The sequence below is a fragment of the Castor canadensis genome, chromosome 1 (assembly GCF_047511655.1).
Source record: "Castor canadensis chromosome 1, mCasCan1.hap1v2, whole genome shotgun sequence".
In the NCBI taxonomy this organism is placed as follows: domain Eukaryota; kingdom Metazoa; phylum Chordata; class Mammalia; order Rodentia; family Castoridae; genus Castor; species Castor canadensis.
This window is the reverse complement of record NC_133386.1, coordinates 119,922,848-119,936,549: the sequence shown is the minus strand read 5'-3', so window position 1 is coordinate 119,936,549 and position 13,702 is coordinate 119,922,848. Positions and strand designations below refer to the sequence as shown.

General features: G+C 40.9%; 1 protein-coding gene across 4 annotated transcripts in view; it reads right to left on the bottom strand.

Moving 5' to 3' along the window:
* The window catches only part of Ctsc (cathepsin C), a 34,293-nt gene extending 22,895 nt beyond the window's left edge, over nucleotides 1-11,398 (bottom strand). The window contains exons 1-4 of one of the 4 annotated variants that reach the window (XM_020187127.2): nucleotides 11,141-11,398; nucleotides 9,240-9,385; nucleotides 4,035-4,119; nucleotides 146-2,459 (exon numbers count right to left, since the gene is read on the bottom strand). In XM_020187127.2, coding sequence (XP_020042716.1) covers nucleotides 2,449-2,459; nucleotides 4,035-4,119; nucleotides 9,240-9,385; nucleotides 11,141-11,303 — 405 coding nt within the window. In that variant the 5' untranslated portion in view covers nucleotides 11,304-11,398 and the 3' untranslated portion in view covers nucleotides 146-2,448. Of the gene's footprint in view, nucleotides 1-145; nucleotides 2,460-3,068; nucleotides 3,315-4,034; nucleotides 4,120-9,239; nucleotides 9,386-11,140 lie in introns of those variants that run through there. The other 3 variants (XM_020187126.2, XM_074081506.1, XM_020187125.2) reach the window with 3 other exon arrangements.
* Nucleotides 11,399-13,702: the final 2,304 nt, after the last annotated feature.

The window sequence follows — 13,702 nt, the reverse complement described above, 5'->3', positions numbered from 1 at the left end:
TAAATGAACAGAATAAACTTTAAAATTCTAATCTCTTTTTTACTGAGTCATTCAACAAATATGGCCGAGGGTCCACCAGGGCTTGTAAGGACGCAAAGTTCCTAACACTTCCAGAAACTATTAGTAGAACAAAGCCACAACGAGGTAGTATGCTAGCCTTTTTCTTAGACAAATATTTATTAAGGATGATTATTTTTCATATTATTTGTCACAGATTGACTATAGGGAGTAAAATGGCTAGAATACAGATTGATTCTTGCCTGAATAGTTTTACAGACCAGAGGGGAAGACAAAACAGGTAAGTGTGACAGAATGCAGCACTGAGAGCCGTGGGACCTTCTAACACATCTGCAATTATGAACCTGCTAATTCTTCTCTTCTGTAATCAAAACACTTAGATGCAAAATTATTCAGAGAAACAAAAGTGTTTGGCATTTTTTTAAAATTCTGTATTAAATGCATTTATATACATATATATGTATGTATATACAGGTATAATGTTCTGCTTCAACATTATTTACATCCTGAAAATCAGCTTGAAAATATAGAACTCTTTTAGGGCTCTAGGAGCAGGTAACCTGATAATATTTCTTAAGAGCACAGAAGTAAAAAAGATAAATACAGTACCATTTCTGACTTGTGTTTCTACAACCCAATAAAACTGATTCTTTGTATGCTTTTTTATGAAAAGTCTGCAGAGAGAAAATTGTGCTTTATTTCCCAAACATACAAAGTTCTATGTGCATTCCTGCTGAAGAAGGAGAAATGCAGATTTCAGCATGGCAGAAGATGCAGACATGCTCTAGAAGCACTCCTTTGCAAGTCAGGAAGCAGAGATACCTGTGAAGTAGAAGGGGAGCCAGGGAGATGCAGAAAGCTGGGAAATGGCAGGCAGGTCCTGACAGAGGAATAGCAGAACCAGAGGCAGGATGAAAATACCTATCGGGAAGGAGCAATTGGTGATGCTCTTACTTCACCTCTAGAGGTATCTCTTCCTAGAATAGCAGACCAATAGCTTTCATGTGGTATAAAACTGCTATTACTGACAAACTACCATCTGCAGAAAAACTCTTCTATTCAAGCAGACATGCAGGGGAAAAGTCTTCCCTGACCACAGGGATGTAGCCCCACCCACATTTTAGGTTAACCAACTCAGCTCTAAACCAAGTGAGAAGGAAATGAGCTCACTGTTTAGCAGGAAAAGAGCTAAAAGATAGCAATCACTGTGAACAATAATGTAATTAAGAGAACTCAATTTGGCAAGGGATTCAATTTGTATTTAATTTTAAGTCTTAAATAGTATTCTCTCTTCCCAATTTTTGAGATGAACTCATTTTTTTTTGTCTCGAATGAAAGAACTTTGGTAAAGGCAAGAAAGTGAACAGCCTCTTTATGAGGAAACTCAAGGTTCAAAGGCACTTCCTCCCCTAAGACTTCAACAAGAGCCAGTGCAGTACATATTCCATTCCAATTCAGCTAACATTCACGAGGCTTACTCACTGGAATTCACTAGAAAAGCTACCCAAAAGTGACTCTAAACACCATCTCCTTCTTTGTGCAATGGCTTTTTTTCTTTCACTTTCTAGCTCCAGGGAAGTTCTTAGGCTTGAAAGACTAGCTGTGGCATTTCATAGTTAGAAGCTGTATGCACTTAAGTATTATAAAAGACTAATTTTCCCCTGTCTGTAAAATGAAATTAGTAATATCCACTAGAGCGAGAGAGAGATAAAGAACAAAAGGTATTAACCACACTTTAATCTCTCTGGCCAGAGACACTGCAGGTCTATCTATTGTCTACAGAGGGACACTGTAGCAGTCTGGCTTTTCTGAAAAGCCTCTTCCTCCTTTAAACGTGTCGTCCACAGGATCATCTTTCCTCCTGTAATTTGCATCCGTGCATCTCAAGAGACCCCTGAAGCCTCATTTTCTCCTTACACTAGGTTCTTAAGGCTCCTCAAGGAAATTAGAGACAGAAGGCATCAGGAGAGACAACTTAACTGCGGGAAAATTCACACTGTAAATAAAACAAAACCACAGAACTCAAAACCTGGTCAGTTTGGAAAATCCATTTCAAAAGAAGAGTACACAAAGATGAAAAAACTTAATGTCTTGCATATTGTTCCTTTTGTTAAAAAGCTGAACCATGAAGCCACCTGAGACTTCATCTCTTCGAGAATTTTTTTTCTTTTTCCTGTGCAGTTTCTGGTTGTCAAATTCCATAATGGCGATTACTGCTTTCCAAGGAAATGTTCAGGAAGACAGCTGCCTTGGAGGTAGGTCACCAGGACTCCTCTGCATTTTACATGCAAATAGATTCCAGAAGGGACTGTAGCTGCCACAGGCCTCTGCTAACTGCCAGAGGTAGGTCCAGTGCTGCAGGCTGCTCTGCCTCTTAGAGCCAAAGTCTGTTCTTGGCTGTGGAGTTAAAAGAGCCCCTCAACAGATGCTCTATGTAATAACTACAAGATGAAAAAGACTAGGGTTACAAGCCAACAAGGGTCACACTGTCTCTTATTAATAATCATATTAATTTCTGTTTTGTAAAACAATACCAGCACTCATATTTTAGATCCTGGTATTTTTTTAATGCTTTTTCAACATTCACAAAAAGCCGCCATTCTCAAGCTCAAAGCTTAAACACATATACAAGCAGCCGCCATGCATACAAAGCACATGCATCTGAAAGTAACCGCTACTCTAAAAATCTAACATAATGTTGAGGTATGCTTAAGAAACAGGCTAAATGCTAGCAAATTAGGTACATCATGAGTCTCTTACAAATTCTAAAAGTGGGTTTAGTGCTGTGTGGCTCTAGTTCTAGGGTGTTCTGCATCCCATTTACTGAAAGCCAAGATTTATGTTTATACTGGTGAGTGTGTCTTCCTAACAAGGAGAGGGCAGAATTTCATGAGTAATTTCTCTTTTTTTGTAAAAAAACCAAACAAACTGGTGAACCTATTTTGGGGAAGTTTTCTATATTCTTCTTAAACTTATCGTTATTCAATATACTTAAAATCTGGGTTCTGAAATGAAGAAAATTTACATATTCTCTACTTAGTCAGCTCCCAAGAATTAAAAAGAAACAAGTAATCTATCCGTTTCATCTCTGTGTGCTCCCTGATCTGTTCTAGCAGCTGCCTGGAACAATCTCAAAAGCTTAATAAGGTGAGGTACCACTGCCGGGCAATTCCTTTCCCGGAGATGTGTGACCGCTGTGGCCATTACGAAAGCCTGACGTCTGGAAAATGCTGACCCAAGGCAATGGTGCTTTCAACACTGTTTGGAGTTCCCTTTTTCTTATTTCACTTGTAGTTCTTAAGAGCCAAGGAAACAAGGAAAAGAAAGGGGAAACAATGTTATTTTAAAATAAATGAAGGATGCTTCCTTATCAACTTTACTCTCAAACCATCCATTTTTCCAATCAAAATGTCAGACATCTAAATGCAGAGATCCAGTGAACAGTAACCTAACAGCCTATTCTGAAATTTGAGAATGGAAAGCATGAAGGATCCTCCTCTTTGCAATCAATATTCCATGTTCTTAGTAGAAGCCATCTAAAAAAAGATGAGTGGTGTCCTATAGGAGGAGTGACAGGCATGTCCATTTCTCTAGGAAACAGTCCTGAAACTCTCAGGACAGTTCTGAAATGCTGTGACCTCAAGGCTCTCTCTTGAGGGAGTCTTTTGGAGAAAGAAGAGGCAACCTAGACAGCACAGGTTCTCCAAGAATGTGAGAAGAACTTAAGCCAGTCTTTTCCAAACTGTACTTTTACCTTTGGGTTCATTTCTCGTGAGGTTACAAGTGTCACTCTGGTATACTACAAGTGCAAACAGCACATACAAGAATGGAAAAATTGCTAGAATAAGATAGCACAGGCAAGTTAAAAGCAGCCAATAAGCAGGTTCAAGCAAGAAACCCTTCATGTCTCCAGTCTACACCCCTATGATAAATAAACAGTGATTTGCAGAAGCCACCAGGGAAGGGGGAAAGCTGGCTTTGAATAAGCAAGTTAAAAGTATTTCAGTGGAGCTCACCCAGTTTGTTCCTCAGATGTGGCAAGTCATATATCCCCACTGTTCCCAGCTGCGTGAACAATTGACTGAGAAAATCAATGACATCCTACGAAGAGTTTATAGTGGTAAACTGAGTCATGTTGAAAGTAAGCACCAAGAAAGAAGTTATAAAACAGGCATGCATCAGGTGTTATACTTCTGATGCCTTCCCTCTAATTAAAACACTTAAAAGTAAACCTCAAGTTGTTTTAAAAAAGATAAAATTTCAAGTTTTAAATATTGAATCTGTATTGATAAAACTAAGCCTACCTCAAAAATAACTCTTTCGAATTATTGCATCTTAACAGTGAACCCAGAAGTCACAGTGAAAAACTGGCACAGGATTTCCAAATCCCTTACTGTGGACACTTCTGGTTGTGAAAGCTTGCTCACACAATCACTAAAACTCACTAGTGCACGCAATGGGGTAATTAAATCTTTAAATACAAGTTTCTCCACACATTGTTTTGTTTTCAGTAGCAAACTGCTTTAAGAAACACTTCCCGTGGTGTTTTTTATTTGTCTGTTTTTTGATATTTGTAATTCCATTAAGATTGGAAAGCTCTGAAACGTCCCTGTCACCAAATAAAAATTTTAACCACAACATGTCTAGTTTCCTGGATTTTCCTCAGTCTTCGAGTAACACACTCTTCAAAATAAAATCTGAGTTCTTTCTCTACTGCTCTCTTCTCCAGTAATTTTTTGTTCCTGCCTCAGAGAAAGTAAAATAACAAACAGTAAGGGTTACATATAAATTCTACTCAACTTGAGGGCAGTGTAGTTCGTTTCACATGACTTCTGGGCAATTTGGTAAAGCCTTTGGAATGCTGTACAGACCAGTTTTACACATGCTTGTCACAAAAAATGATCAAAGTGTTGAGTGTGGTGGTGCACGTCTGCGATCCCAGGTAATGGGGAGGTGGAGATGGGAAGGATTGCTGTTTGAGGCCAGTCCAGGCAAAAGTTTGCAAGACCCTGTCTCAACAAACAAGCCAGGCATGGTGTTACCTGCCTAAATTCCTAGCTACAGGGGATGCATATTAGGAGGATTAAGGTCCAAGTCCAGCCCCACGCAAAAATGCTAAGACCCTACCTGAAAAATAACTAAAGCAGAAAAGGACTGGGGATGTGGCTCAAATGGCAGAGCACCTGCTTAGCAAGCCAGAGGCCCTGTGTTCAAACCCCAGTACTGCTCCCCTTACCTCCCCACCAAAAAATGATGAAAGTACACAAAAGCATAAAAAAGGAAAAAACAAATTTATCTACATATCAAATAGTCAGATGTAATAATTTTTATACTCTGCTAGTTTTATTGCATTGTATTTTTACATAAAAGGTTGACTGGTTCTAATATGCAGATACTTTAAAGCGGTACAAGTTTTCCACTGAGTGCCAAGTATAACCACATGAAAAACTGCATTAAAATCCAACAGTGCTAGGCACTGTCCCGCAGACAGTACTCTCATTTGTTTAGGCCAGCACCTTGCTTTAAAAGGGAGCCTCTAAGAAATTTCCATTTTACCATACCCCTCATTCTCTCTATTATTTTACATAAGGTTGTTCTGAATGCATAGGAACCTGCCCGGAAGGGATCTCTGGTCATTGGAGTTTGTAAGGGAAATTCAGATAAGGGAAATTAAGTAGGAAGACAATAGATGCTTAGTGCCTCCTGCCCAACTGGCAAAAGGCTCAACATTGAGATTCATTTCCTTGGCTTGTATCTAGCTTGAAGTCCTATGCAAAAAATAAAGTGAAACACAATCACTATTCAGCCTAATTAAAAACAAAGAAAAAAGGTTTAGGAGTTTCACATCATGAAATATGGTCATGTTTCAGATGGTCCTGAGTGACGAGAACTGAATGGAACAAGCTGCTAGCAACAGGAGTCCAGTTGCTCTTAACCCAGAGTAGGATGAGGAAGCTGGCTGCCCTTGCTGCAGTGCAGGCAGGTCCCCAAGGGGAACAGAGGTGGCACATCCCAACTTCAAGGGAAGCAAGTGGAGTGGTCTGGGATGAGTCCGTGGAGAGGTTTAGAACCCCAATTGATTACAGAATAATAATGTACAGAGTAACAAGGGCAGGCATACACAGCACAAATTTATTAGATATTTATGTAATGGCTTGGGTTGAGTAATTGAATAGCAAATACAGTAACTTTTGAGGATTCCTCATTTAAAAAATGTTTTAAGAGATCTTTTCTGTGTCTGTAGGAAAAGTTGCCATATGCTTGGTGTTCTAGGGTTACACACCTCTCCCAGCACAGTTCCCCAGCATGCTGTGGGAAAGACCCTGCCGCTTATGGTAAAACCCTGCAAGCTCTGTGTTAACATACGCCTCCAAAGTGCTTGACTTTTCTGTCACCTCTGCCCTACAAGTTTTCCTAAATATATAAACTCTTTCCCCCATCACTCTTGCCATTGTATTTGCTAAAATAACATGGTATTTTATTATTTTGCAAAACATGTGTTCTGGAACTACTTAACTATATTAAAATTTTTTAGAAGCAAGAATTCCATGTTCCTTGTATTCTCCTTATTGACATTACTATGATTATCACAAGATCTAATTACAAGCCAGAATGGTTGATTTTTCTGCAGGAAAAGAAACCAAGGTCCTGATAATGGTTTGGTCAAACGGAACACTCCCCATTGTTAGAGTGAACAAAAAGAAGCCATGCTAGGACTGGACCCCTACCCTTGCAGGCAGCTTACTGACAGCCCATCACCCACCAGAAGGACCACACCTAACTTCAAAGAAATGACAAGGCGCCACTCACCAGGGATCTTGTCCAGAGCTGAGCAACTTATCTACCTAATTACCACTTATCTCCTCTAGCTTCCCTTAGGGATGGTTTACACCACTTGGAAGAATTTTCCCACCCAGTGGGGTTTCCACTCCAGACCACACTCCCCTATATCCACTCGAGTCTGTAAGCGGCTGGAGGCTCCAGTTCTCTTTCTGGGGACCCCCTCCTCAGGGATACCTCCCAAATAATAAACCCTGTGCTGGCATTTGTGCCGTCTTTCTGCCTGTTCCATGCCTCTTCCATTCTAACACCCATCAACCTATCTCCAAACTTCATTCATTTTCATTTTCTAACAAATATCAACTGAGTGTCTGCTGTGAACCAAACAAAAAGTGATAGAGGAAGAAGAAAAAGACAACAAAGGCAACAAAGACAGGAAATTATAGATAAGGTTCAGGATACAAAATAAAAATCAATTATCTCTTTTCTCATATACCAATTCCTTAGGCAATTGGATCTGAAGGCAAAGAACCTTTGAAGGAATGGGACAGAGTAACTAAGAATTCCCTAGGCTCATCAATATGCAGACCAAGGATTAAATTCAGGTTGAATACACTGAGTACATATTCACACAGATACTGTTATGATTTTTTAACATAGTGTCTGATATTAAAAATAGGTGACAGGTGGGCATGGTGGTATATATCTGTAATGCTGGCTACTGATGGCAGAGACAGGAGGTTCACAATGATTTAAATCTAGCCCAGGGGAAAAGTGAGTCAGACTCTTTCCCAAAAACAAGTGAGGGGTGGTGGTGCATATCTGTGGTCCCAGCTACTTGGGAAGCAGAGATAAGAGGATCACAGTTCAGGGCCAGTCTAGACAAAGATAGTGCACTAAGAAACCTTATCTGAAAAACAGACTGGAAAAAAAGAGCCAGGCACTGGTGGCTCACACCTGTAATCCTAGCTACTCAAGAGGAAGAGATCAGGAGGCTCACGGTTCAAAGTCAGCCCAGGCAAATAGTTCATGAGACCCTATCTCAAAAAACCCTTCACAAAAAAGGGCTGTGGAGTGACTCAAGGTGTAGGCCCTGAGTTCAAGCTCCAGAACTGCAAAAAGAAAGAAAAGAAAAAAAGAAGGAAGGAAAGAAGAAAGAAAAAAAAAGAAAGGGAGGAAGGAAGGAAGGAAAGAAGGGCAGGAGGCATGGTTCAAGTGGTAGAGCATTTACCTAGCAAGCACAAGGCTTTGACATATAAAATAAAAATTAAAAGTAATATACATTATATTTAACAACTGGTCAAACACAAGCTTATACTACTCAGATGCACTGCTGGTCATCAACAGGTAGTTTGCAGAAATGGATTCCCAGCAGCTAAATATCACATCAGCCAATTCTCTCCAGCTCCTCCTTTCATTGCTTTGTTTTAATATATATTGAAGAGGGGACTTTATTTAAAAAAAATATTGGAAGTTACTACTCTAAGAAATATGGTTATCTCATTTGGAACACTGTACCCCGGTAATAAATCTCAAGTCATGTGATAAATCACAACAAATCCAGAGGTAAGGTCTCTGTTGCTGCTTGGTCTTCTGCCATTTTTGACAAATTCCTCTCTCCCATAAGTCTGTAGAAATGGTCAACTTTTACCAGAGGCTGTAAATAGTACCCCATGAAAAGTCTGACTTTATTTATACTTTACAAGTATAATGAAAAAAAGCCAGTTTTAGACTTGTAGATTCAATTTACTTGAAGCATTTAACACTCAGCTTGCAGAAGTTCCAGCTCTTTCAGAAGAACGTATGGGATGGATTGCATCTGTGCTAAACTATTTTAACCCAGAATGTGTATGTGATGGGAAGCAGTGTATCTGAACGTAAAAATGGACAATAGTTCTTTCCTAAAAAGGACGAAACAAAACAAGCTGGACAGGCTGGTCTTTTGTTTATTATGTCCAGTGAGTACAGTAACTCCAATGCTCTGTATTTCTTTGCCTTAGTTTAGTCAAATAAGTTATTCACATTACCATATATGATATATTGTATTACCTCAATGAATTATTTAGGCCAATTTCTTAGAGCCAAGGAGTAATGGTCAGAAGAGCACAACTCCAACAAAATAAAATGTATCATTTCCTTACCTTTCCTACAGATTTAGTATAAAGCCAAGTGACTAGGGCAACATTTGAAATAGTTACAGTAACAAGAAAATAACTGAAGAATTTTGTCATACTTACCGAATTGTAAATTTAAACATAGTGGGTTATACATATTCAAATACAGGTATTTTTTTAAACCTACTAAACCACAATTTTAAATAAAGTGCCAAAATTATACTATCACATCAATTACTGTTATCTTCTTAATCTCAAGTTAAAAATTCTAGGGTTTCCTAATCAAAAGTGGTTTTTGGATATCAAATCAACGGAAACATAACTAACCTTAAAGAAGGCAAACCACTTGTAGTCATTCAACACAATCTCAAAGCCTTGGTTGTAAATGATGGTGAAATGCCCGTAATTGCCCAAGTTGTCATATGCTGTATTCAACTTCTTCAAGTGTACCACTACTTTCTTTTCTGATGGTCCTAAAGAGAAGAAAATGCATAGCCAAGGAAAGTGATTTGAACTTGCAGGGGGAAGGAGAATCTCCTTGATAATTTCTATTTGATTAGGCTGCTTTCCTTTCATGGTACCCAACTGGGGCCCCCAGTCTTACTGTGGTCTCATTGTGCTTCCTCTACACAGTTCTGGAGGGTTCTCAAAAACACAGACCTACCATGCAGCCCAGCAAGCAGAGAGCAACCAAACACTTTAAAATAGGCAGTGGGGGATGCTCAAAATTACAGACAGATAAGAAGGCAAGGGTAAATAGTAGCAAAAAAATGAAAAGTATAAGAAAAGGTATGATGGGATACAAAAACCAGCTATGAAGCCATAAGGGTGTCAATATGTCAAACCTAGGAGAAATCAAGAAATGTTCTATTCAGAGAAGAAATGGGGTCCCTTTTCCCTCAAAGGCTCTCTGTGCAGATGTGAACCTCAGACTCTGAATCCTTGGCAGAATTTTCAGCAAACTTGGAGTTTCTAGCCTATAAAGCTAATTTGTGCTGATAAGAATCAATATGTTTAACTTGCAGAAAATGAGGACTCAGATCTGTAGGTATTTTAAATTACTGGATTAAGGTCAAAAGTAGGTTTATAAGTAGAGGCTGCCTAAAGTGTCCAGCCGTGTCCATCTGGAGGTTTCCACACTTCAGTCCATCTTCCTTGTTTCCAATGAATAAATACTCTGAATGGGAAAAGTGTGTGACCAGGCACTGCAAATGTTGATTTGCCTTTTGTGCAGACCCTCATGCTCACTTTATGAAACAAACAATGCTATACAATGCCCACAGTTATGGAAAGCCATACAAAGTTCTGGAATTAGTAAAATAGGCTTAAAAAAAAAAAAAAACAGATTACTTGACAACCTTTGATCTGCTGATGAGGAAATTACAGCTGAGAGCCTGGATCCCTTTGTGCAGGTCACATGGCTGTGGACAGCGCAGAAGTGTGACTCTTAGGAACTGCAGTGTTTTTTTTCTCCCCTCTCTAGTGGCCTCTTGGTTCTAAGGCAGCCAAGTTATCTAAGGGAATATAGTACATCCCAGTGTGTTGATACACTACATACTTAAATTTAATAAACGCCGTCCATAAGGCAGGCATGTGCGTGGCTGGGACATTTCCAAATATTACTGAGTAAAGAGTTAAAAATAAATAAGTAAATGCTTCTGCATACCTCCTTGCAAACAGTGCAGGACGGTACCAAAAATTTTCTAGGGCACAATCCCAAATAGAAGAAAATAAAAAACAAAACAAAAATGTGCTAAATGTGCTATATTAACAGTCTGCCTTAGTTTCTCTTCACCAATGAAAAAAGAAAAACCTGCCAGATTGGAGCAGAGAATCAAAAGATTAAAGTGTTCAACTCTCGCTGGGCACCCAGTGGCTCAGGCCTGTAATCCTAGCCACTTGGGAGGCTGAGATGGGGAGGATCGTTGTTCAGAAGACCCTCATCTCCAAATTAACCAGAGCAAAATGGACTGAAGGTGTGGCCCAAGTGGTAAACGACGCCCTGAGTTCAAATCCCAGTCAGTCCCACCAAAAATAAATAAATAAATAAAATAAAGGTGTTCAACTCCTTTCTGAAAAACCCAACACAACGCACAGAAGTTAAAGAGGAAAAGTTCTTGTAAGCAAGAGCTGAAGCCGGAGAGTGAGGAGATGTAAGGTCAGGAGCTCGCGGCGGCTCCGAGAGGACCTCGCGGTCCCCGAGCCCTACGGGGGAGGCGCCGGCTTACCCAGAACCGAGCAGTTAATGTCGCGCTGGGCACCGCCGCGGCCCACCTGGAAGACCCAGGTGCCCAGCAGGTCGGGGTAGGTGCAGTTGGCGGGCGTGTCGCAGCGCACGGCGCAGACTCCGCAGAGAAGCAAGAGGGCGGCGAGCGGCCGGGGCCACGGCATGGCTGGGCTGCAGAGGACGGCGCGGGGTGAGAGGCAGGCGCCCCGGGTGGCTCGCGCCTTAAAACAGCCGGGAGCCTGGAAACCGGGCGGACCGGGGCCACGGCGGGGGCGGGGCCGGGGGCGGGGCCGGGGCGGGGCTGGGGAGGGCGGGGCCCCGCCCCTCAGGTGCGGCTTTCCTGGTGCGCGCGCCTCCCTTCTGTCTGCTGCTGGCCGCTGAGACGGAGAACTTGGGGACAGCTAAAGGACATTATGCATAGCCGGGGTGACTGCAATCAGAGCTGCAGAGGGAAGGAGGTTGTCCTAGACAGGGCTCACAAGGGGAGGGCTCTCTGGTTTTTCTCCTGCCCTAAGCTGAGGTCCACTTGCTCATGGCGGGCTATATGGGGTTTTTTTTTTTCCTCTCTCGGAAAACTTCTACTTCCTAACCTCAAGCATTCTAGCTGTTTGAGAACTTCTCTTCCGTTTCTCAACGTTTACTGTCTTTTTATTTGCTCGTTTTTGTTTGACTTCCTGTGAATGATTTTTTTCCCTGTTTGCTTACAGAATTCAGTTGTAGTGCAGATTTGCGGGGTTAGTGGATCGGTCCTCTTTTTCGCCCTCTGGAACTTTGTGGGATTTAGTTACACCAGGTTCGGGGGAGGGAGGGGAGCTTTCAGGGATCACACTGCTGCAGCCATTCTCTTTTACACATGAAAAGCAGCAGTAGTTCACCCAGAGTGAGAGGGTGAGGAAGAAGCTGGTGGAAGAAGATTCATCTTTCAAGTGGCTCCACGGAGCCAGTGTCAGGGCCAAAAATTCGTAGGCAGCACTGTTTTCAGGTGCCTCCTAGGCTCAGGTTAAACCCCACCCTTTCATGAGGGTTTCTCTGGCTGGCCTGACATCGCTGCTCTTGGGCTCCTTTTACCCAAGCCTCCTAGATACCGACCCTGTGGACCCTGGGGCTCTGCCCTCTTAGACAGATGCATTTCTGACCCCATCACACTGGTCACAAATGTTTACGTGTCCACTTTTCCACAGATTATGAGCGTCCAAGGGAGAGCAAATTCCAAGTTGTTTATTTTTAGCTTGTTAGATTCTGGTCAAAAACACTCAAAGAGCATTTCAAACATTATCTTGGTTTCTAAGCCTGAAAGCCAATCGTGACGGCGAAAGCAGTTGCTCTTGAAAGCTCAGCGGTGAAAATAAAGTACCAGGAGCAAGGTGGGATCAGCACCTTACTTACAAGTTTTATAGACCTTTAAAACTAAAAGCTGACATGTTATTAAACTAACACCCCATTTAAAGATAACTGGACAGAATTAACATTGCCTTCTGAAATCCCTGTGTCATTGTTGAAACATTAAAATTTTTACTACATCCATCAATATTTTAGAGCCAAACAAGTGAAGGTGGAAATTTCTTTAATGAGCATAATGAAAGTAGCACACTTAATTGTGAAGAAAGTTTAAAACGGTTTTTATGTGATGGACGAAAAGGATCTTGGAGACCTTTTGGTGTAATAACTTCACTTTAGCATTTGGAAATGAAGATCTAGAGAACTGAATGATTTGCTGAATATCATATTGCTACTTAGTGAGATTCAGGAATAAACCTGAGGCCTGGTGTGATAGTGCACACCTCCAGTCCCAGTGCTAGGGAGGCTACGGCAGGAGGATCCCAAGTTTGAGGCTAGCCTGGGCTACAGTTCTAGGGTAGCCTGGGCTACATAGCAAGATGCTGTCTCAAACAAAGGAACACACAAAAAATTCAGATATGTTAAATGACATGAAATAAAAATGAGTTCATGTGCAACACAGAGTTTGTTGCTAGGCCTACGTAATTATGAGTAGGTTTACAGGGGCAGCCTTGCTTAGTGGTGGTTCTCCAAGTATGGCCCCAGGACCAGCAACATCAACATCTCCTTGGAATTTGTTAGAAATAAAACTTCTGAGCCCTATCTCATATCTACCAAATCAGAAAATGTCTAGGTAAGACCCAACAGTCTATGTTTTAACAGATCCTCTCTTTCAGAGGATTCAAACTAATGATTATCATCAAGCTAGAAATTATCAGCAAGGACTCAGACTTAAGTTTGAAATCTGGCTCTGACACTCACCAGCTGTTTAATTTTGAGGAAGTCATTGTGTTGCTTTCAGTGCTTTCGTTTTTGGTGTAAAATATTCATAATGATATCTTCTATGTCTCCCTTATCTGTTTTCAAGAAGAATAAATAAATTAATACAAATCTCTCCAGAGATCAGACTGCATTTGTCATTGAGTTTATTTTATTGGAAAACTTTTCCTTATTAATCAGACCAGTAAGTTCCAAATCCTGTCCATGGTGACAATAACAATTCCTGGCACATAATAAGTGCTCAAATATTTATTGAAATGAATAATATAATGGCTATACATTGATG